We start from the raw sequence: 25,378 nt of genomic DNA, 5'->3' as shown, positions 1-25,378 counted from the left end.
CAAAGTGATAGTTTGGATCCAAATGGACCCTTATGGGTCTGTAACTCTGAGTGTAGGTCCTACAAATGGATTTCGATTTTACAATAGAAATTGGGAGTCCTAGAGATAGAAATGCCATTAAATGAGGGTCCGTAGACGAATGCAGGGGTTCTCAACCCGTGGGTCTCAAAATTATTTTGGGGGGGGGTCCCCAAATTATTTCCTTTTTTCTTTTTGCAACTTAATGGCTGGAAAATGGAAATTAAGAGTTTACATAGTACGTGCGGTGCATGCATAAATGAGATATGATATATTTTCTCTATTATTAAGGTTATTTTTGCAGTCAGTTTGTATTGGTGGTTGGGAGGGGGGCGGGGCGGGTCGCGATACATGGCCAAAGCATTTTCGGGGGTCCCCAGCCAAAAACGTTGAGAACGTATGTCAAACTGGTGGTCCTTGAAATGAAAATGATTGAGAATCACTGCTAGAGCCATAAACAGCTTCTCTTATGGGGGGTCCCTCGCACACATTTTCAAATGGGGGTCCATGGGTTAATTAGTGTCAATTTGGGGGTCCTTGACATGAAACACTTTGGGAACCACTGGTTTAAAAAACAGCTAATCAACGTCTAAGCTAAGCCTAGACCGCTAAAACACGTTAACTTTTAGACCAGTAAAGGTCCCTCCCTGCACACTGCTGCGTTTTTCAGATTTTCTGCAGTTTTTCCGCCGGTTTCCCGAAAAACGCGTCCAGTCTGCAAGGACCTTTATAGCCCGTTTTTAGACGTCTAATAGCCGACAATGGCTCAGTGTTTCCATCGTCATCGTCGTCTACACATTTCGCTGTAGATTTCTTTCAACCGAAAATTCCCCAAAACTTTCAAAAACACCCAGTAAACATGATATTCACTGGGTAAATAGTCACCCATAGTTTCACATTTATCTGTGTTCAAGGTAGTGCTGAGCAGCATACCATAGAATTTGGACTTGGCCAGGATGCTGCCACTGATGCAGAAACCATCCTTCTTATTGCAGATGTAGAAGGCAGAGATGGGCGGATGGTGGGACACCTGGTATGATGAGAGAGAGAGAGAGAGAGAGAGAGAGAGAGAGAGAGAGGTGTAAAGGACAGTACATACAGTAGTACATACAGTAGGTGTCGTTTTCACCATTTGCGGCCTTTCACTCATAGCAGTGTTCATTTTGTCGACTCAAAATATGACTGAATGAATGTTTGCCAACAAACCCAGGCGTCATCGCCATGTTGCCTTGTGGTGGACATTTTCGTCAAAATTACATATTTGCCACGGACGTGCAAAGTTACACAAAAACACAAACACTAGCCATGAATGTGCATTTCAGGTCTGTAACTCTGAGAGTGTTGTGAGCTTGCAGATTGTGAGCTTGCAGATCGGCTATTTTCGGCTTTTCGACTAAAAGCGAATTGCGTGTTCGATCAAAAAAGGCAGGAAAGCCTAAATAAATAGACTAAAAGAGCATTTCAGGTGACTTGGACATGCATGTAAGAAGAATGTTGCTGTGCATCTATAGTTGTTCTCAAAGTGGGGTTCAGGGGGACCCTCAGGGTTCCTGCTTGCGTGCATGCTTGCAGCTTGTGCGTGCGTACGTGTGTGCATGCGAAGGCTACGAGATGAGTCTAACCTGTTCTGCAATGTAGAAGGTACAACTGTTGGTTGTAGGATGAAGCCAGCAGCAGCGAAACGTCTCTCCCAAGATTGGATTATAAGGCTTCTTGAGACCCTGCAACAACAACAACAACAACAACAACAACATTACAGCCAAAATTCTCACACGTCTCCCCCCTTCTCCGCTCCCTCCATTGGCTCCCGGTCGCTGCCCGCACAGAATAAAAAACTCTGATGCTGGCATTCAAAGCAACCATAGGTATGGCTCCCCCATATCTTGCAAGTATGATCGAACCCTACAAACCCTCCTGCGCACTCAGATCAGCCAACGCAGGGAAACTGGAAGTACCTTCACTAAAAACGCCGATACAACAGACTCCTGTACCAGATCACACACACACTTTTCTTCTCTGCCCAAAGCTTTTTTCTTTTTGGACATCTTTTTTTGATACCCTGTCTACGGTGCTTGGTTCTTCAGTCCCTCCCTGCCCATTGATTGCTATTTTTGGTGTGTCTCCTGCGGTAGGCAGACTCAATAAGTACCAGAAAGATTTGATCACATTCGCTTCTCTTATGGCTAGACGGCGCATATTGCTAAAATAGAAGAGCCCTAGCCCCCCTCCCACGACATCCTGGTTAAAAGACCTGTCATCATTTCTTCATTTAGAGAAAATAAAATTTGCAGTCAGAGGCTCCTTGAATGGTTTCCACAGAACCTGGGACCCTTTCCTTGCATATATTAACTCTCTCACTGAGATTGTTTGACTTTTTTTTATATTTTGTCTTTCTCTACCTTTTTTGAGTGGTGTAAACCACTCCTACAACTGGCTTTGTTAGTCTGTCTGTCTGTCTGTGCTCAAAAAATGAGCACGGTTGCTATGGTCACCCAGTTCACACGGGTGTGATTTCATTACGTCAGACATTACGTCAGACCACAGCTGATCAGTCTATATAAGACCTTACACCACTCAGTTCACACGGGTGTGATTTTTATTATTTTATCTGTATGTTTTTCTTACTTTATCTTTCATTTCCAATAGGACAAAACCAGACTACAAGTTCCAAAAGCAATTCCAATTTCATCCATAGGGGGCGCTGCAAATGCGGAAAAATGTAACCGATTGTTGCAAAAACATGATTTACTTACGCATGACCACAAGGTTGACGCGACATTGTAATTGGCTAGCAACATTAGTGGGAGGGGCCTATGTAAGCGACTGCGGCAACCACACTTTGCACTTTTTCAAAATTGCAACCTTTCCAGTTTATATTCATATTTGAATAGAAAAGAGAGGTCGCACACAATGCATCGCGACGCATTGTGAGCTTGTAGATCAGCTATTTTCAAATGGTCGAAATGTATATAGGGTTGAAGTGGTTACAGTAATGTTTTTCTAATCAAAATGTAAATCTCCAAAGTAACTAGTAACTAAAGTTTTCAAATAATTGTAGTGGAGTAAAAGTACAAATGTTGGCTCTGAGATGTAGTGGTGTAGATGTAAATGTATTGGAAATTGGAATACAGTCAAGTAAAGTACAAATACCTCAAAATTGTACTTAAGTACATTATTTGAGTAAATGTACTTAGTTACTTTCCACCACTGGGTTAACGGCAGGAGGATGAGTTAACAAAACGTCAACAAAGAGAGAAGTATATGACCAAGCTGTCCGTCTGATGACAAAAAAGATTACGAAAGAAAGGAGAGAGAAGTATGACTAAGACACAGAAGTGGTCAATGTTATCCTCAACTTCATATTGACATCTGTTGTCCAGATCATATCTCACACCAGGGCTGCAGGGCTGAATCATTCAGGCCGCGGTAGTCAAGTCATACACCCAGCCAGGCCACCCTATCCCTATACCCACACGCGTGTACGTTTGGATTACAACAGAGCCATAGAGTATAGACAGAGTTGCGACATTGAGGGGGCAGAAAACAGCCCGGTCACGTGGTTCATGTACTCGCGCGAGCCCTATCGACTACAATAGATTCTGTAAACTTCCGGTGTCCCTATTCGCCAATAGAAGTCTATGTAGAAGAGGACTGGCCCCATGAAGTGAACAGAGTTGTCGTAACTCTGTCTATACTCTATGGGCTCTGGATTACAAGTAGGGCTGCACGATATGGAAAAAATGTCATATCTCTGTATTTATGCCAAATATTGCGATATCGATACGATATACGATATTACCGTTACAATTTCATATTCTACATTTTAAGTGTTGCAACACTTATACATACACGTGTGGGCATTGAAAAACCATAAAACCTGGGTGATCTACTGTATGCTATCAAATTGTATGTTTATTCACGCAGCATAGTACTGTACAGTATATGAATGATACATTCTCTGGCGGATTTTAGTTTCTACCCTTCTAAGGACCAGCTGAGACACCAACTTTGAGAACCAATGGTGTAGTGACGGGCGGGAACCCCTTTTGGTGTTTTAAGAATTATGTTATACTTTAGCTATATTCGGTTTCAAAACAGGCCGTATGCGGGTACACTATAGTAGCTTTTCGTGCTGGGGCCCTTGATACACATGATCTCTGGACCTTTCCGTTGAAAACACCACAGGCGGAATTTTGATAGTGCGTATCGTTCGGCCGTAATCGGCTTCCGAAGTTAGTGGGAGGGGCCTATTTTACAAAAAACGCCACAAATCACAAACCAAATGTCCAACCCACCCCAAATTTGAATCAGATATCGCGGGTGGTTTAATCAACCAAAAGCCAAAAGCAATTCCATTTTCATCCATAGGGGGCGCCACAAATGCAAAAAAATTAACCGTTTGTTGCAGATTTTCTTTTTGGGGGCATAAATACCCTCCGAATTACTTACACATGCTCACAGGTGTGACTTGAAATTGTAATTGGCTAGCAACGTTAGTGCGGCAACCACACTTTGCAATCTTTTTTAAATTGCGACCTTTCTAGTTATTACTACTGTTACACACACTCAATTTTTCTTCTCTCTATAATTCTCCCCTCAGGGCGGGTGGGTGGTGGGAGGGTAAATCTGTGTTGTCCTTAGTTTATGTTTTGTACTGTTCCTTTTGTGTCTTTGTATGTCTTGTATTTTAATGGAAAAAAACACAATAAAATGAAACCATTTGGTTCCATTTGTACACTCTCTGAGTTACACACCCATAAGGGTCCATTTGGTTCCAGGACCCCCTGGAACTCTCTCAAGGACCCCTAGGGGAGACCCCATTTTGGGAACCCCTGGATTAGTGGAATGAAAACATAAGCGCCCCACAGGAAGAGGAGGGCTGCGGGCCACACGGGCCAATATTGACACGGCTAATACTGACAATAAGTCTCTTTGACATACTTACTTACTTGCTTTTTTTTCTCCAATGAAGAACCAGTTAAACCAGTCCTAGCTATCTGTTCCAAACCTGTGAGACTGTTACACCAGTTACACCAGTGTTACATCAGCTTACAAAGGACGGAGAGAGTAGGGAATGGGACAGGCAGCACAGGTGTCTATTACTCTAGAACAGTCTTTCACAAACTTTATAATACCAAGGACGGCCAGAAACTCTGGGAGATTCGTTTGACTGTCATGTTTTTTCGTCTTCTTTTTTTATTTTTTTTATTTGAGCAGCTATAAACAACATTTTAACTCTGGCAATCAATGAGTTAAGAGTTCCTATACACTGACACCACGGCGCATAAACAGCGCCTCAAACTGTGACTCCGCCCACAACCGGGGGAAGTTGTGATTTGCGCTCGTTCACTGCAATGCAATTTGCGGCATTTTCAAAACAATATTGAGCAGAGTAGCGATTATCAAACGTATTTGCAATGCCATACGTTGAAAGATCTGTTGCCCGTGGACAAGGCACGCTACCTCCGCAAGTTAGATAGCATCGGCATAGATGTTTGTCCGTATGTGATTAAGGATTGGACCTAGTTGCATTGGCAGCCATAGAAAATTCTTACCCCAGGCTAAAACCGGATGTGACGTTTTTGGGCGTTCCTGTCTAGCGTGGTGTCAGTGTATCACACAACATTTTGGCAGCACCCCTGTAGTAATCTGAGTTCCCAGATGTTTTATACCCCTGTAGTAACTCACCCCTATTGAGGAATGCAGGGGGTGCTCTAGAAAAGTGCTTTTCAAAGTGGGGTGCAGGGACCTCCAGCGGTCCTTGGGGGGAGTAACCAGGGGCTCCCCGGCTAAATTAGTTACCATAGCGTCATTTTAAGAACTTTTACCATATTTTATACTTTGGCTATTCAAAAATAGCAGATGTACAAGCTTGCAGTGCGGCACGTTTGGAACATTTTGAATACTCTTAGCATAAATCTTCTCTTCTGGCGGTCCCCGGCAAACCCTTTTCACATGGGGGTCCATGGGCAAATAAATATATCAATTTGGGGATCTTTGACATGAAATGGTTTGAGAACCCCTGCTCTAGAATGCACACAAAGATACATAGAATAAAAGTAAGCCCTGCACAAATGTGACCAAATTTGACTGAGGGACTGCCATTGGATTTTTTTTTTAATTTTCGTTTTTTTCATGTCTCATGAAAGCAGGGAATCATAGCTTCAAATTGACATATTGGTTGTTCAGTTTGACCCACCAGTTTTGGAGATATGGCTTATAGAGTAATGTCTTGCAGAAGAGTTGAGAAAACAGGCTTGAAAGGTTCACTTCTGTGGTTTCTAACATTACACCTAGCTACATGTGCTATTAACTGCCTGTGCTATTAACTCATTAAAAAAAGAAAGTTTTTCTCCTTTTTCTCCTGAAATTTGCCCGATGGCAGGCTCTCAGTCAAATCTGATCACAGATATCCACGTCTAAAAGAATAAGAACTAATGAATTACCTTGGGCTTCTTGTAGAAACCAGACAGGTACCATCTCAACACCTGCTTGATCCGACCGTACGCGCTCTCCTCCAGTGCAGCTCTGAGGTGGAGGACATTAACAGACAGAGACACATAATCAATTACACATTTCCATTCCAGGGAAACAAATTCACCCATATTGACTCAGTGTAGTTGTCTAAGTGAATGAGTAAATCCTGCTGTAATTAAACTAAATAAAACTACACAATACCAAACATAATGGAAAGCAGATGGGTATTTCCGCTATGTTTAATACATCTTTATAAATAAAGTTTGATTTGATTTGATTTAAAGTGTATAATGACTATATATGGCCTATTTTGTCCATAATACATTATTTATTATCACTTATTTGTATATTAACATAAATGTATTGCATTTGTATACTGTATTTCATGTATTAGTTGTTTTTTTATTGTTTATGTATTGATACCAGTGTGACAAAGGCACATTTCTGTTTTATGTTAAATTCTTTATCGTTATCTTTATCTTAATAATGTGTCCTGTGCAACTTTTGTTAACAAAACCTAAAAGGCAAACAGAAATGTAATCTGCATTTAGATGTCCCAAAGTCCAACGCCAAAAACACAATTAAATGGTTAATACTAATATTAATTCCAATCCCTGACAATCAAACGGTCAAGTGAAATGTCATGATTGTGACAGACCCTACACCCTGAGTGCTACTAAAAAACACGGTGAAGCAGTTTACTGCTTCTACAGGCCGACGGCGTGGAACAAACTCCCACTATACCTTTGACAGGCAGCCTGTGTAGACATTTTTAAAGCACAGCTCAAGACCTACTTCTACACTCTTGCTTTTAGTTGAGCTTTTTAAATCCTTGTTGTTATTCATGTCCTCACTGGTCCTTGGCCTTATTCACTTAATGTTGTTTTATGCCTTTGCTTTTCATTTTTTCTCTAATGCTCTGTAAAGCAGTGGTTCCCAAAGTGGCGTCCGGGGACCCCCAGGGGTCCTTGAGGGAGTTACAGGGGGTCCCCAGCTAAATGATAGTTTGGAACCAAAACTGAAACTCAGTAACGGGTCCATTTGGTTCCATTTGTACACTCTCAGAGTTAAATTAACATTGAATTTACAATATAAATTGGGGTCCCAGAGATAGAAAATGCCATTAAATGGGGGTCCGTAGACTAATATGGATGTCAAACTGCGGGTCCTTGAAATTAAACGGGTTAAGAATCACTGCTAGAGCCGTAAAAGTCTTCTCTGGCATATATTTTCAAATGGGGGTCCGCAGGCTAATTAGTGTCAATTTGCGGGTCCTTGACATGAAAAAGTTTGGGAACCACTGCTGTAAAGCACTTCGAGCTGCATTTCATGTCATGAAATGTGCTATACAAGGTTTATTATTATTGTTATTATTATTATTATATGACTGACTGGGAGAGCAGGTCGGCGTGGTAGTAGTAGTCAGACAGCTTGTCCAGGAAGGAGCGTGGCTCCAGGATGAAGGTGGGCAGCACCACCTTGGACAGGTCCATGCCCGGCCGCACCTGCTTCAGCAGCGTCCAGATCAGGCCCTTGTTCTCCTCAGACACCGTCTCCACCTGGGAGGCCTCCCCAGCCTGGGTGGGCCATAGGACAAGCACACAGAGGCACAGTTGTTTTTGGCAGCAAAATGTTTTAGTCACATTTTAGTCACCTGGAATGTCTTATTGTTAGTCTAGTTTTAGTCGATTAAATGTCATAAGATTTGAGTCAACTAATTCTACAGTTGATTAAGTCAAACTAAATGTGTTCTTGATGCCGTCGTAATGACTGATTTTAAACTAGCTGAAAATAGTACAAATGGAATCATTTGTTCCATTTGTACACTCAAGTTATGGTGGTCCAAGGTCCCATGCGGGGGTTCTCAAAGTGAGGACCCCAGGGCCCTATATACATCAGCCATTTTCAAAAACAATTTACATTCTTTGAGAAAAGAAAATCAGATGGGGGTCCGTGGCCAAATACACATTCATTTAGGGGTCCGCGACATGAAAAGGTTTGGGAACCACTGACATAGCATGCTTTCACATAGCGTAGATCTCCTTATAAATCACACGGAACCAATAAGCGCACATGACGTCACTCCTCCGCCTCACCTCCGCCATCTCCTCGGGCCCCTGCTCCACGTAGGCCGTGGCGTGCAGCCCCGGGGACGGCAGCCCCTCGTCCGATTGGTCCATGTCGCTCTCCTCCGTCACCCGCGCCCCGTTCTCATTGGCCACGCCGTCCCAGTCCTCCTGGGCCTCGCCGGCAGACCTGTCCGAGCAGCCGTCCTGCTCCATGTGGTGATTGATGCCCAGCAGCACAGCGTCATTCAACCTAGGAGGCAAGGCAGCGAGACACGGACACAAACAGAAGGCTTAGATCAGTGGCTCTCAAAACATCCTAAACTAGATAAAGTGCCCCTCGGGGCACAGGTCTCCACCAAGCCAGGTCAGGTTGTGGCCTCCTGGTGGCGCTATAATAGGCCAATGTGAAAAGGGTGCCATTTCTTCTTACGCCTTAATGAATTGCATTTTTAATGAATTGCATTTTTATAGCGCTTTTCCAAGTGCTCAAAGCGCTTTACAATGGTTCATTCACTTCCCACATTCACACACCAATGGTGGCAAGCTCACACCAACCGACTCATTGGAGGCAATGTAGGGTTCAGTGTCTCGCCCAAGGACACTTCGACATGTGGACAGGAGGAGCCGGGATACGAACCGCCGACCCAGGGATCATTGGACGACCTGCTCAGTGCTCTACCTCCTGAGCCACAGCCGCCCTCATAGATGGCAATTGGATGATTTGAGGCATTTTGTTCCAAAAATGTGTTTTGCAAAAATCCACCTGTTGGTGGGATATATTCCTCAGCCTAGTAGAAAAGTCTGTGAAAGATTTCACGTAAATTGCACGCTGCGTTCATGATTTGAGGTTTTTTGTTCAAAACGGGGCAATCCTGCAAACTTTGAAAGCCAAATGTTAGTCAATTAGGATGGAATATGAAATATTGGACAGATCCGTCTAAAGCACATGACTATAGAGATACTGTGTAACGATTTGCGTGATTTTTGGACACAATCTGGAGGAGTAATATAAAAAAAATTGTTTTACAAAAGTCGGCCTCCTGGTGGGGCAGGAAGTGGGTGTGCAAAATACTCATACTACATACTATTTTTCTGGTCATAGGGTGCAAATTTCAATTGTGCTACTGGTATCTACTACAAATACTATTAACATTGAGTGACTGCAGTTTCTTACAGCTGTGAAATGTCCCTTTAAGTGCACGCAGCACGACAATACGGTATTTTACAGTCTGCAGGTCCTTGCATAATCAAGGGCCGGAACTATCCATTTGATAGTAATGGGTTATAAAGTGGTTTGTTCTTTCCGTTTTTACAGGTTGTTCTTTGCTTAATGGTTTGCTAATTAAATTACGGAGCCAATGACTCATGATGATGCAGCCAGCATGATGTCAGGGATATCATTACCGGGGGGGACAATCTAATAGTGTGCAGTGTACTGTATAGCATCAACCTGAGGAGCTGGTGTCACATACAGATAATAACACGTGTTTGATGTTCACACTGTGAGAGCTTCAAAACATTGAAGCGTTATAATGATCGGTTCCAACTAGTAAGCTGGATTCCCTAGTTGGAACTGATCATTATGACACACCAAGTTGGACGCCTGCATGTGTAGCAGAGTGGCTCGTAGCTTCAGCCTAATGGCCTCAAAAGTCTAATATCTCCCCCGCGGGGTCCATAGGGATATCCAACCACCTCAAGTCTAATATCTCCCCCGGTCCATAGGGATATCCAACCACCTCAAGCTTAACCCAGACAAGACTGAGCAGCCCCATGCAGGAGCTAACTATGTCCATAGACAACGCCTTGGTAAACTCGGCCCCAAAGCACACATTACAGCTGTCACTCGAAACTGTATAGGTTTACACTCTAACATTTGACGAATTAGACCGTTCCTCGCCCAGTAGTCAGCCCAGCTCCTTTCCAGACATCAGTCATGTCAAAACTTGACTATTGTAACTCCCTCCTTACTGGCCTACCGGCATGCGCACTTAAGCCTCTCCAAATGATCCAAAATGCCGCAGCTCGCTTGGTGTTCAACCAGCCAAAATTCTCACATGTCTCCCCCCTTCTCCGCTCCCTCCATTGGCTCCTGCATAGAATACAAAACTCTGATGCTGGCATTTAAAGCAACCAAACATATGGCACCGCCATATCTTGCAAGTCTGATCGAACCCAGTACAAACCCTCCCGTGCACTCAGATCAGCCAACGCAGGGAAGCTGGAAGTACCTTCACTAAAAACACCGGGACAGCGCTCCACAAGTCCCAAACTCTTCTCCCTTCTGGCTCCAAAACTATGGAATGCACTTCCCATTGCATATATATATATATATATATATATATATATATAGACCCGAGTTCGAATCCCGGGCGTTACATTGGTGCCGTGACCTGGATCGGGTTTCCCCGTGGGAGGAGGTCAAAAGGGGGTGAGTGTAGCAGAGAGGCTCAGAGTCTCAGCCTGATGGCCTCAAAAGTCTAATATCTCTCCCCCGGTCCATAGGGATGTCTAGTGGTTAAAGTCTAATATATCTCCCCCGGTCCATAGGGATGTCTAGAGGTTAAGATGCTGTCTTAAAAAAGACAGATGAATAACGGCATGCAACGCTATAACTCCAATAAATGCCTCTTTCGCTCCGTCTCGCCGGAAATATCAGGCAGAAATATATACAAATTGAAACATGGCTGCCTTGAAGCGCTGGGGACTTTAACGTCCCCTCTGTGACATTCACGCCTCTCTAGCTTCACTGATTGTGTGTGTCTATTTGTGATGAGTAATGCCGTCACGCTGGGTTGACCCGGAGGCCCCGCTGGACACATCGCCATGGCAATGAGGTCTGCCCCACAAGTGGTGTACAATGTCAACGTGCTGTTTACATTTCTGACTAATAAAGTATTGAAAAGCCTCTACAACAGCAAGGTCACATGGAACTGGGGTCACGGCTGTGTTAAAGGAGTGGTTCACCCAAATAGTGACTTATTTTCTATCAATTACACACAGCATGACGTCTTGAAATCATGGAGAATATTTGTTTTTGTCGCATGATGATCAACTATTTCGAAAAAGAAAAAGAAAAAAATAATTATGTATAAAATAATGAAATAATAATCTATATAATAATTTAGCGATCGCCTGCCCGCTGTCTATTTTGCTCGGTCGCTGTCTGTCAGTCCGCTGTCTTTCAGTCAGTCAGAATACTTCCTTCCGGCTCACCAGTGAAATGCATTTTGGGACGGACACAGATTAATACTGGGACACACTTTTCCGCGTAACAGCGGGCGAGCGATCGCTAAATTATTAGATAGATTACCGTACCCACACTGAACATCATTTGCTGTTCATATATTCAGAACGGGTAAGGACTAGGAATAATAATAATACATTTTATTTATAACGCACTTTACATTCGAAACAAATCTCAAAGTGCTACAAGCAGAAATATTTAAAAAGAAAAATAAGAATAAAAACAATTAAAACATTCTGTGGACACCTAAGCAGCTAAAATAATATGTCTGTAATTTGTCTGTCCTGTGCAACCTTTGTTTATGAAGCCTAAAAGCCAAAAATAATATTTTGTATTCAAAATGTTCCAATAATGTTCAACGACAGAAACTCAATTCAATCGTTGATCGCCATTATTTGATTGACAATTAATAGTCAAGCAAAACTTCGTGATAAACTGACAACCCAAGGTTCAGGCTTTCATTCGCAGTGGGAGGAAGAAAATCTACTTTGCTTTGATACTTTGCTTGATTTATCGTGCCGTTATATTAGCAGCTCTGTGTGGATGTCACACAAACAGCAGTTTGAATTAATGGGATGAAATAAATGTACAGACCTTGAATTGAACACAGAGGACATGAGTGTACGGCACGGCACGCACACAAACAGACATACATGCACGCAACACATTCTCACTCCCTACTCGTCCTTTTTTGAATATCTGTCAGTACCCCTATGCTTCCATATAAAGCCTTTGGTTCCTCCAGCCGCTTCATTTTTGGACGCTTCAGAGTCTGATGCACGCGTGCACACACACATGCGCTTCAATGTACACGCTAAGTCCCCCACACATAATACACCTTAAAAATGCATTAATCAGATGCCAACAGATTGATCCACTCTCAGTGATACATTGAGCTGTCTCCAAGCAACCGAATCGAACAAAGAAGGAAGGAAAACTGTGGGAATTCAACACATGCGGTGGCATTATGTCCAAAAGGCCACATCTAGGGCAGAGGACAGAGGACACAGAGGGACACAGAGGGACACAGAGGGACAGTGAGACTGACGGGGAAATAAAATGAGGACTCCGGGCTAAAGGGGAACGTCATGGATCCAATCTACCAGCCAATGAAAAAGCCTCACAGTAGAGCTTTGTGTACTGTGTTTGACTGAGGGGACACACGCACATTCTGTACACGCACATACTGTACACACACACACACACACACACACACACACACACACACACACACACACACACACACACACACACACACACACACACACACACACACACACACACACACACACACACACACACACACACACACACACACACACACACACACACACACAGACACAGACACACAGACAACGGATACAGTACATCATTGTTTAAAACACAGACAAATATGTCAGGAACTCATGTATCTGATCAGGAACAGGAGGGCAGGAATTGTCATTAAAGGAAAACAGCAAAAATGTTGTGTATGTAAAACATAAATGGCTACAGTACATGGATGAGCGAATGAATTAATGAATAATAAAGCTGCAAGATGCCATCATGCAGACTGCATGATTGTCTGTGCAACAATAGTAGATAATTAAGGTCCCTTACCTGACCAACATACAGCACAGATAATAATCCTTCCGCACGTCTCAAAACACCTCCTCCTCCTCCGACAGCTCTATTTTAAAACCCAAGCACACGCAACAGTCTGCCTGTTCCTGCCAGTCCTTAGCTCGGTCTACAGTATGTACAGTGTGTATGTACAGTACATGTATGTATTTCTGTGTAATGTGTGTGCGTGTATCTGTATCTTCATTCAGGATACAGCGACTGAAACGTGCAGATTTGCTTCCCTCCCTACACCACTCCTGCTTCCTCAATTTGTGCGTGTGCATGTTCCTGTGTGTGTGTGTGTGTGTGGGTGTGTGTGGGGGTGTGTGTGTGTGTGTGTGTGTGTGTGTGTGTGTGTGTGTGTGTGTGTGTGCGCGTGCGTGCGTGCATGCAGCAGGCACTTGATTGTACTGTGTGTGTGTGTGTGTGTGTGTGTGTGTGTGTGTGTGTGTGTGTGTGTGTGTGTGTGTGTGTGTGTGTGTGTGTGTGTGTGTGTGTGTGTGTGCGTGCGCGTCTGGCAGTGTGTCTGCTGTCTCTTTCTGGGTGGTGTACAAGATTTCTCTGCTGCTCAATCGTCGTGCTCCCCTCCGAGTCAGCTGACCCAGACAGGCAGCTGCGATTGGCCGGCAGAGAGGAGGGATGGATGGGTATGGCTAGAGGGAGGAGGAGGAGGAGGGGACGGAGGAGGGGTGGGGACAACAGGGATGTGTAATGGAGAACAAACAGAGAGCGAGCGCAACCGGTTTTTCAAGCACTTGTGTCAAAAAGACAATAAAGGCATGTATTTTTGTGTATGGTAGAGTGCCATATAGCAGCAAGTCTTTGTTAGCACACACAAACGTGCATTAAACACAGAAATATAATGCCATATGGTAGGATTTACCATCTGAATAATAAAGATACTCGTTTCATAATTTGTATCTTGAGATGTCACCAAAAATATTGATCCGGACAAAGTTTGACTGAATTTGCAATGAATGAATGAATGAATGAATGATGGATAAACCTTGAAATATTACTACAGTATTTGTTACAGAAAGCTTATAGGAGTAGTTCACCCAAAACATTACTTATTTTCTGTCAATTACACACCCCATGAAGCCTTGAATTCATTGGGATTTTTTTTGTTTTTTGTTTTTGTTGCATTACTTCATGACCGTCAATCGTCTCCTCAGTAGGAGACTCTTTGAATTGAATTGACTACATGATTGAATTGTAGGCCTCAGTGCATTATGGATTATGGATTCATAGCTGCTATTCCAACATAGCTGCTATTTTTGAAAATAGCAACTATGTTTTAGCCTGATTGTCAGACTCTGAGAGCCAACCAGTGCGCTCAGTCGAGTGGGCGGGGTCTATGGGCTGGAAACCAGGCTAGCTATGTTTTATTTTTAATAATTTGAGGGGTCCTTTACACAAAACATTTGAGATCCTCTGAGCCTGTGGAACAGTTCAAGGTTTATATCCGCACTGGTCAAGTAAGTTCGTCCTGCACTGGTCTTCTCCGATGCATTTAATAACATTAACTGCAGGAGTAATCTGATCAAACCGCCGTCTTGTTTTTGCGTGTCAGGAATGTTCTTTATCATGTGGATCGTTTTATTCAGCCAACATCTAAATGAATCGTGAATGGAATGAATTTAATTAAGTGGCTCTTGTAGCCACAGCAGAATGCAGAATGCATAATTACAGTGTTCCGACCGATAATGTAACTGACAGTAGTTACTGTACACAAGATCCCGGCCCTAAATGACATGTCAGGGCCATCTAGTCTGTGATAGTTGTGGACGGCACATTCACGTCATCATTGCCATGGCCATGTCCAACAGAAAAAACATGTACACTGTTTTAGCAAATAACTATGAATCACTCCGACATGTTTTGCATTTTTCTTTCAAACCCATTCGGGAGGAGGTGGATGTGTGGATTATAAGGCACTTGAGGCAGGCTGTAATGTACAGGTGTTGTAGAGGCAGCTCTGTGTAGGAGGGGGTGTTCAGTCATACATCAATATGTGACTATCTCTGTCTGTGGAAACCTCATATGTGACCAGATTTGACTGAGAGACTGCCATCGCGCAAATTACCGCTTTTCACCAGAGGAGAATAACTTTTTTTAAGTTAATAGCACAGGCAGACTCTTCACATACTAGAGCATGTCTGAAATAAGTGTCAGAGCTGAAATCGACATGTAAATATGAAATAAATGCCCAAACATGTAGCTAGGTGTAATGTTAGAGACCACAGAAGTGAACCTTTCAAGCCGGTTTTCTCAACTCGCATTTTTCTGCAAGGCATTACTCTATAAGCCATATCTCCAAAACTGGTGGGTCAAACTGAACAACCAATATGTCAATTTGAAGCTATGATTCCCTGCTTTCATATGACATGAAAAAACGAAAATTCAAAAAAATCCAATGGCAGTCCCTCAGTCAAATTTAGTCACATATGTCCCAAAATTGTTACCTTTCAGGATTCAAAAGCAGAAAAGTAGCACATCTACAAGCTCAAAATGTGTTGCTTAGCGCCACGTTTCGAGCTCATGGATCTTCTCCTTTTTATGCTTTTGGTTTTGGGTGATGCTGTAGTTATGATCAAGTAGGTCAAAAAGTGAATATGGAGTAAAGAGGTTTCTGCCCGACAGCAACGAATACTTCTTGCTTTTACAATGACGTCAAACTCGCTCTTCTGGCTCTGGCTCTCTCTCCCTCTCCCTCTCCCTCTCCCTCTCCCTCTCCCTCTCCCTCTCCCTCTCCCTCTCCCTCTCTCTCTCTCCTCTCTCTCTCTCTCTCTCTCTCTCTCTCTCTCTCTCTCTCTCTCTCTCTCTCTCTCTCTCTCTCTCTCTCTCTCTCTCTCTCTCTCTCTCTCTCTCTCTCTCTCTCTCTCTCTCTCTCTCTCTCTCTCTCTCTCTCTCCCTCTCCCTCTCCCTCTCCCTCTCCCTCTCCCTCTCCCTCTCTCTCTCTCTCTCCCTCTCCCTGAGGTATTTATACACTCTGTAGCCGTACTGTCTGCCTGCTCTAAAAACGCCATGAAACACACGCTTGAACGATCCTTTGTTAATTTATTTTTCACTAGTCTAGACAGACTAGAGGATAATAACTATGCCCGAGAGCCTCTCCCGATCTAGGTTGGGGTGCGTATGGCATACAGTACATATATTGGGACACTGCATTTCTCTCTAATAAGCTTATGAATGGAGCCGTTTGACATGCATTCTCTTCCACACACCTGATTCACAACAAGGAATTAAGAATGAGAAGCATGAGTGAAACAATCCAACATTAGTCCAGTGCTTCTCAAAGGGGGTCCTTGGGGAGGTACGAGGGGTCCCCCAAAATATATAAGTGTCACAATCATTTTAACCACTTCTCACAGCTGCGAGCTTGTACATCATTCTTTTATTTGTTTGAAAAATCGCAATTCTCTTTTTCTTTACACTAATGCTCTCTTCTGGGGGTGGGGGGTCCCCGGCTCAAAACATTTTGAGATGTCTGTGGCCAAATACATATCAAACTTTCGAGGACCAGTGACGTATTGGACACTGTAGCCTACTTCTCTCTAATATTATGCTTTGAATGGAGCCGTTTGAAAAGCATTCGCCCACACACCCGTTCACAACAAAATGCTTAAGATTGAGAGGCGTGAGTGTGAAACAATCCAAACGCTGCAACGTTTGGAAGTGAGTGAGTCTGGATTCCAGGCTGTTTCTACTAGTTAGGTGAAAATTTGCCACATTTTTGGGTGTTAGTAGACACCTTCATGAAAACATTTGTGAAGAAAGCTATACATACACACGCCCACAAACGTCACATCCGGTAGAAAATGCTCTTCCCCATAGAGCAATTTGTTGGACGATAGAAATATTGACAGGCAAGAAAAATCCATCAGAAGGACATCTTGAACCAAATCGTTCACTCGCCCTCGGAAAGTTGACTTATTATGAAGTATACGAGACGATTTAACCATGGTTCACACGGCGCTGGTCTGTCATGGTGGAACTTCAACCTGTTTTATGCACTTTTCTCATTTACGTTAAAGACAAACGTCTACATAAATGTTCAGATTCTAAAGTGCTCGCCCCAGTCCTCCTCGGGTGGGTATAAGTACCTGTATCTTCCACATTGTTCAATAAAAATAGTTTTACTCCGATCGGTGGCCATTTTATCACAGAGTTATAATGTATCTGCATGCACCAACCGATAGTGGTGCATAGTTGAAAAAAACGGAATAACCGTACATGTAGCTTTGTATTGAACAATACGGATTCCGGAAGATACGTGTACTTATACCCGCCTAAGCAGAATTGTAACATCCATGGCCCTGGGGTGAGTATTTTATATTTGTAATCTCAACATTTGTGTAGGCGTAAGCTATGAGCTTGTAGATCTGCTATTTTTCAATAGCTAAATTATAACAATGTTTAAAACACCAAAAGGGGTTCCCGCCCAAAATGGGTTAACTGTCCTTTTGCGCAGATCACGCAAACCTCAGCAAAAAGAAAAGGACAATATCGATGGCCTCCAACTGTACTTTATTGCATGCGTCAAGTTGCACAGGTAAGCACCACCGAGACCGGAGATCTGTGTTCCTCTCCATCATCTCCCTCCATGTTACAAAACATTGTGTTACCGCAGTGATTCATCACTCTATAGATATGATCAATTAAACTTGCCGTAATATCAAAAACCAACAGCCATTAAGTCATCAATAATGTTTATAGAACACATTGTAGTGAATTCTAAGTAGTTTAGACTAGAGACAGTTTCGGCAGGGAGCCATTATCGTTTGGCAAAGTGCCGTTCACTATTTAATATCATGCAGGATTTACACACTGCTTTAGCTGGTATTCATTGCCATGTTTTAAACTGTATTTTCTGTAAGTTTGAAACCGCTATAGGGTTTTGTTTGGCTTGTGTTCTGTGTATAAACTCTGCATAATAATACCCCACTTCCAAACGAATGGTGTCGGTAGCCTACTTGGAATTCACTAAAACGTGTTCTATAAACATCATTGATGCTTTTTGAAAATATATTATGATAAGTTTAATTGATCATATCTATAGAAAAGTGTCTCTTACCAGGCGAATATATCAGGCCATTGTGTTGTGTTGGATCATGTCCAGCAGTCAAGGAAAACATTCCAATTGAACTCTAGCTTGTTTCATTTTCTAAAGTAGCGTTCCTTGTCGAGTGGATCTGTGCCGGTGATCTGGCAAGCCACGACGCCTACTTTAAAATTAGTATTATTTTAAAGCATCTGCGTTTGAAAACCCAACACCCCACTATGAATTCCGGTTGGGAGAACTCAGAACTTTACCCCAAGCTACACCCCCCAGCTATATTGACGCCCATGATTACATTACATTACATTACAGTCATTTAGCAGACGCTTTTATCCAAAGCGACTTACAATAAGTGTATTCAACATAGGTAGGGAGCAAAAACTACTAATCACCAGAAGTCTTTAGTGCATTTTCTGCAAAAACAAGCAACCAAGAGTATACCTAGCGCTAAGGTAAAAGTGCAATATATCAGCTACCTATTTCCTTAAACAGATGAGACAAAATAGCTAAATCAAATGAGCATGAGCTAAAACAATTAAGTGTATCGACTAAACAAGATCCAATAAACAATACAACAATAGAAAACAAGCGTTCGTACAACTAGTTAACAACAAGTAGGTCAGGCAGAGAGGAAGGGTAGTGTTTCCTGAAGAGGTGGGTTTTCAACCTGCGGCGAAATATGGGCAGTGACTCTGCTGTCCTAACATCAGTGGGAAGTTCATTCCACCACTGTGGGGCCAGAACAGAAAAGAGTCGTGACCGTGTGGATCGGCCAGAAGGACCCTTGAGTGACGAGGCAGTCAGTCGCCCCGAGGTGGCAGACCGAAGTGGTCGGGCAGGGGTGTAGGCATCGACCATAGCCCGGAGGTAGGAAGGAGCTGTTCCTTTCACTGCCCTATAGGCTAACACCAGGGTTTTGAACTGGATGCGAGCCGCTACGGGGAGCCAGTGTAGAGAACGGAGAAGGATGGTTGTGTGGGAGAACTTGGGGCGGTTGAACACCAGACGAGCCGCAGCTTTCATGATGATGACACGACGCCGTGTGTATGTATGCCATTTATTTTGCAGATTAGTCAAAAATGTGGATTAGTCAAAAACTTTCCTCAACTATACTCACTAATCTAGTAATCTCTCGAGACAGCTGTCAACACCGCTGCCCTAAGCATGTAGTGTTATTAGTAGGAATAAATACAGAAGCACCCAGGAGGAAGTGGACTACAAAGGGGAGCCAAACAGAGTTCCTGATTAAAAAAAGGAGGTGGTGCCCGCAGAGGCAAAAACAAATGTTGGAAAAACGAATGGGTTCCCAGTCGAAATACTTTGACGACTACCTTTTTTCACTGACAAAAACTAAATAAAAACAAAGCTACGATGACTAAAACTAAGAATAAATATATTGACAATTTCGTCAACAAATAAAAACTATACTAAAATGTTATGGAGGGACTAGTGGAGAAGAGAACCAGTACTAAGCTTGTAGATCGGCTATTTTCAGCAGGCAAACAAGTCTAAAATCAGCCATCACAACGCCATCAAGGCGCCACCAAAATACATTTCAGTCGACTAAATCAACCTTAGATTTAGTCGACCAAAACTAGACTAACACTAAAACATTTCAGATGACTTAAAACATGACCAAAACTAAATAACGTTTTTTATTCAAAAGACTACGACTACTAAATCAAAGTTTGCTGTCAAAAACCAACAGTGCATGTTTCCCAGACGGTCTACTGCAGTGGTTCCCAAACTGGGGTCCGGGGACCCCCAGGGGTCCTTGAGGGAGTTCCAGGGGGTACCCAGCTAAATGATAGTTTGGAACCAAATGGACCCTTATGGATCTGTAACTCTGAGGCCTCATTCACACGTACCAAACACCAATCAAGCAAATGTTTGGTCGTTCTTTTGTTTTTTTGGGCCACCACAATGCTTTTCCAATGGGAGTCACATGGTTTGATCAAACATTTGTGTTTGATTGCTGATTGCTGGTGGTGTTCTGCCCCTCCCCCCTCATCAAAGAAAAATGTTTGGTCAAACCATGTGACTCCCATTGGAAAAGCATTGTGGTGGCCCAAAAAAACAAAAAAAACGACCAAACATTAGCTTGATTGGTGTTTGATACGTGTGAATGAGGCCTCAGAGTTAAATTAACATTGCTTTTACAATATCGGGGGTCCCAGAGATAGAAATGAAATTACATTAAATGGGGGTCCGTAGACGAATGCATGTCAAACTGGGGGTCCTTGAAATTAAACTGGTTGAGAATCACTGCTAGAGCCGTAAAGATCTGCTCTCATGGGGGTCCCTGGTCATATCTTTTCAAATGGGGGTCGTGGGCTAATTGGTGTCAATGGGGGTCCTTGACATGAAAAGGTTTGGGAACCACCGGTCTACTCACTGCAGCAGGTCCGTGTCGCTGAGCGAGGCGGTGCTCAAGTCTCCCTCCCTGCCTCCCCTGAGGGGGGTGAGCTTGTAGAGGCTGGAGCAGCTCAACGCCAGCTCCAGGGCGTCCATCCAGCAGCGGCCGTCCGACTTGGACGCCGCTCGGAAGATCAGGTAGTTGCTGGGCAGAGGCTGAGTGATGGAGCCCACGTTCTCACCCTTGGGACCCTGCATGGTATAGCGAGAAGAACAAGAAAATAAACACTAATTAAGCCATTTTGACCTGAGGGCGATTCTACGATGTTCGATGTTCTCAAACATTTTCATGTCAAGGACCCCCAAAAATATATGTAATTGGCTGCCAACCCCCATCTGAAAACGTTCTCAAAGAATATATATTCAAAGATTTGCGCCACATTTTCAAGAATTTTCAAAAATAGCAGACCTACAAGTCTCGTAGCGCGGCACTCGGTGCCACGCTATGAGCCTGTAGATCTGCTATTTTTCAATAGCTAGAGTATAACATAATGCTTAAAACACCAAAAGGGGTTCCCGCCCAAAATGGGTTAAAGACAGAGTGCTGTGATTTCCCCCCCCCCCCCCCACAACCACCACCAGTATACTAAGGTTTTCATCTTAGCACCGCCCATCTGAACTTAAAGGCGTAGTGAAACGGAAATGGTGGACATTTTATTTTGAAGTTTCAGACGGACTCAAGTTGAAACACCGCTATGAAGTTTCTGAACCAATCAGAGCGTCGCATCCCTTCAGGGGATGGGACGGTAGCTAGGGACAGGTAGCTATGCTACGCAGGACAGCGTGTGGATGTTTGTTTACAAATCAGATAGTAAGCCAGCTTTACCAGTTTACTCTTAATGTGGCTTATTTCTACCCTATAATGTTTTCAGATACATTTTTAGCGTGATGATTAAGTTGAAACCGAGTAATACACTCTCTGGATGTTACCTTGAATGGGAATAAAAATGGAAGATTTCTGTAATCAGTAGCAGCTGTGCAGCCTGTGCTGGACGGATGCGGAGATATGGGGAATTAAACTGGTGAGCTTCATTTTTATTGGCTTTTATCGATGTTGGCCTTGACACGTCATCACGCAGCACGTTTTCGTTTTCAGGAAGTAATACAAAATATATTTTTATGGACGTTTGATATAAAAACACACAAAAATGAGAATTTCCCATTTTTTTGGCATCCATTGTTAGGTATGACCATATGATGACCACGGATATGGTCTAAAAGTGTGAAAAACGTATTTTTCATTTCACTACACCTTTAAGCCGCACAGCCCACAGCTGGGGACAGGCAGATTTTATTGTGTCATTAAAGCGGTGTTTTTCGATTGGGCCTTTTGGGTCAAAGGTTCTCACCTTTCTGGAAGAAACCAAAACATACACAGGGAAGACATGATTTGCATATTCTAACAACACCTGGAGGTCTACATAATTCACACCAGCATTTTTCCCAGTTGAGCTCTTATTTTGAAAAGACACATTTCCTGACTTCCGGTACTAAACTAGGAAGTTAAACGGGTCCTGGACAGGTCTTGTTTACCAAACGGATCTATGCCGGTGCACTGGAGGGCTCCACATCGTCGGCTCTGTGCCATCAAATAAACCTTGTTTTGATAAAAAATGCCAAGGAATAGGAGATACAGGCAATTGAAAGAAACAGATAGAATGGATGATTATGGTGCCGACGATCTAAGATGGGCGACCCAGTGTTATGACAACAACAACTAGCAACCCGATGCTAACGTAAGTAGCATTATGGCTTGATCGATCGAAAGCGATATAAAAGCGCAATTGCCGTTGATCTATGGCAATGGCGTTGAGTGTAGGATTAAATAATAGGCTTTAATTGACGTACATCTACTGCAATGGCGGTATAAGTGTTAAATATGAAAACAAAGTTGCGCATCAGCAATGGAGAGTGCTAGACCAAAAATCCAGTATACATCAAAAGTAGGAATTGAAAACAAATCCCCAAAAGGTAGCACATTTAAAGTTTCCAATAAATGGAGGACAAAGTACACCAATTGGTGTAGTGCCAATACAAAAGGGGAAATGTGAGTACATTTTCCTCCATTTATTTGTTACAATAATGAACTAACAGCTCCAGTCAGAGTCCTTTAGGGCAGGTGCCAGTGAGATCACCTCCAGTCCGACTCAATATGATCATAAGCAAGGGATATAGTCAATATGGGGAGCAGGTCTTTATTGAGAAATAAACCGCGACAGGGTGCTTAAGACCCGGACGCCTGACGCCATAGCGGAAGAGGGGTCTAATCACCCTTCATTTCTCAATAATGACCTACTCCTCTTTATTGCTTACGGTAATGAAAGTATTCCATTATGCCAGGTATACAAAAGTACTTGAAAACGTTCAAAAACGTGAACGTTTAGATGAATGGACGGTTATGGCAAGATTTGTAACAAATAAATGTGATCATGTATTAATCTGTCTCTGTCTACTGTTACTTTTCAGGATTCAACTTCAAAAAGAGCAAAAAACACATCGCTATGCACCGGCTCTATGCACACACGCCATTTTGGAAAGAACTTGGGCTCCTTCCCTACTTCCTTCACAGGTGTTACCAATGAAACTAGTGAAGGCTCTGTTCCATTCTGGTCAGGGTGCGCTATTGTAAGTTTTGGCTCACTGGAAACACTCCCCAGTGGGTCTCAAAGTGTCCTTGAGTGGGTTCCAAATGGCCCCGTACGGGTATGTAACTCTGAAAGTGTACAAATGGAACCAAATGGACCCGTAAGGGTTCATTCGGTTCCATAACTCTCAGAGTTATGGGGGTCCTTGAAATGAAAAAAGTTTGAGAACCACTGCACACTAAATGGAACGGAGCCCTACTTAGTATCACCGGTAACACCTGTGAAGGGACTATAGGGAAGTGACCCGGAAGTAGGAAGAGTTCTTCTGTGTGCATCATAGACTAGCCCATTGTGACAGGCCTGACAGGGCTCCACAGTACTGACCTTGACGGTCCAGATGGACTTGTTGAGCGGGTGGTAGACCTTGAAGCAGAAGCCGTCCTTCTTGGAGGGCCTCTCGATCAGTTTGCAGGCGTTCAGCAGGATGGTGCCCACCCAGTGGTCTGACTTGGGACTCTTGTAGATCAGAAGAACCCCGGGCTTCAGGGCACACCACAGCTTGGTCCAGCTCTTCAGAGAGCCGCGGATCTGAAGAAGCCACACACGCAATGCACGCATGTAACGTGTTGATTTTGACGGCACATTTAGATTTCGTCGTGAAAGAGTCGTAATGCCTGATTTTACACTGGCAGGCCTTGATGGCATCGTAATGCCTGATTTTACACTTGGTTGTATGCTGAAAACAGCCAACCAAGTGTAAAATCTATTATTTTCAGAGTCCAACGAAACATAAAATGACATTTTAATCTAGTTTTTATTTGTTAACGAAATTGTCAATATATTTAGTCTTAGTCATCGTAGCTTACGTTTTTAGTTTAGTTTGTCAGTCAAAAAGATAATTTTTCGTCATAGTTTTAGTCAAAAATCAACACTGACTCATAAACATTTAAAAAAACGGTCACCATTTATTTGCTGGTGTAAAACATGGAAAACAAAATAATGCCAAGGGAAAGACCAGATCCAAACGACTGAATCCAGTCGTGACAATTTGCTGGGAGCTTCTAATCGACGTGGCATTGGAAATAAACGTCTTATGTTTTCAACATGTTAAGGCTGTACTGTACCTTTAGCCAGTTGGACATGATGACAACACTGGGGTCCTTCAGGGCAGTATGTAACTCTTTGGCTGCCCGTTTCTTCTCCTGACGGTAGTTCTGCTTCTGGACCTGTGGCATGATGCACACATAATACACCTCAATGAATCATCACCATCAGCCTGGCAGGCCCTCATGTCCTCATTGTGTAGGCTCCACCACTAGGGGGGAGTGTAGTCAAAGGAGATTTCATGCAGGAGTGGCTTGGTTTGTCACAACCTATTTTATATACAGAGTACCGGGGTATCGGTGTGTGTGTGTGTGTGTACTTACGTACGTGCATGTGTGTGTGTGTGTGTGTGTGTATATATAATTTTGAATATAAATAAAAAAGAAGATACAACAAAATAAAACAAAACAAACAAAAATCCCATTTCAGTTATCAAAGTGAAACCACAGCATACAAAGTCATACAAAGTAGGCTACATTTTTTGACTTTTTTAATTAAGGGAACATTTTTAACTCAAATCTTTGCTTCTGGAGGTCCCTTGCACAAAATATGTTTTAGATGGGGGCCAATTAGCAATTTGACATCACACGAGAGTGTCAAGAGTGTGCAGCTGTAACCTGTGTGTGACATGGGTCACACGCAGCTTTCTTATTTAGAATGGGTCACACGCAGCTTTCTTATTTAGAATGGGTCACACGCAGCTTTCTTATTTAGAAGTGCTGAAGGCGCGCTGCGTCGCTGCCCAAGTGACGTCACTCATGCGACTCCTCCATGTCTCTCGCTGTCACTCAAGTGACTA

General features: G+C 43.1%; 1 protein-coding gene across 1 annotated transcript in view; it reads right to left on the bottom strand.

Moving 5' to 3' along the window:
• The window catches only part of osbpl5 (oxysterol binding protein-like 5), a 158,577-nt gene that overhangs the window by 32,478 nt on the left and 100,721 nt on the right, over positions 1-25,378 (bottom strand). The window contains exons 6-13 of the mRNA XM_079500442.1: positions 24,600-24,701; positions 23,860-24,063; positions 20,871-21,082; positions 8,592-8,814; positions 7,888-8,072; positions 6,465-6,546; positions 1,641-1,739; positions 952-1,048 (exon numbers count right to left, since the gene is read on the bottom strand). Of these exons, the coding sequence (XP_079356568.1) occupies positions 952-1,048; positions 1,641-1,739; positions 6,465-6,546; positions 7,888-8,072; positions 8,592-8,814; positions 20,871-21,082; positions 23,860-24,063; positions 24,600-24,701 (1,204 nt within the window). The remainder of the gene's footprint in view (positions 1-951; positions 1,049-1,640; positions 1,740-6,464; positions 6,547-7,887; positions 8,073-8,591; positions 8,815-20,870; positions 21,083-23,859; positions 24,064-24,599; positions 24,702-25,378) is intronic.

The sequence above is a fragment of the Electrona antarctica genome (genome assembly GCF_951216825.1).
Source record: "Electrona antarctica genome assembly, chromosome: 5".
Taxonomy (NCBI): domain Eukaryota; kingdom Metazoa; phylum Chordata; class Actinopteri; order Myctophiformes; family Myctophidae; genus Electrona; species Electrona antarctica.
The sequence above is the reverse complement of the archived record's forward strand: the minus strand, read 5'-3'. Positions and strand labels throughout refer to the sequence as shown.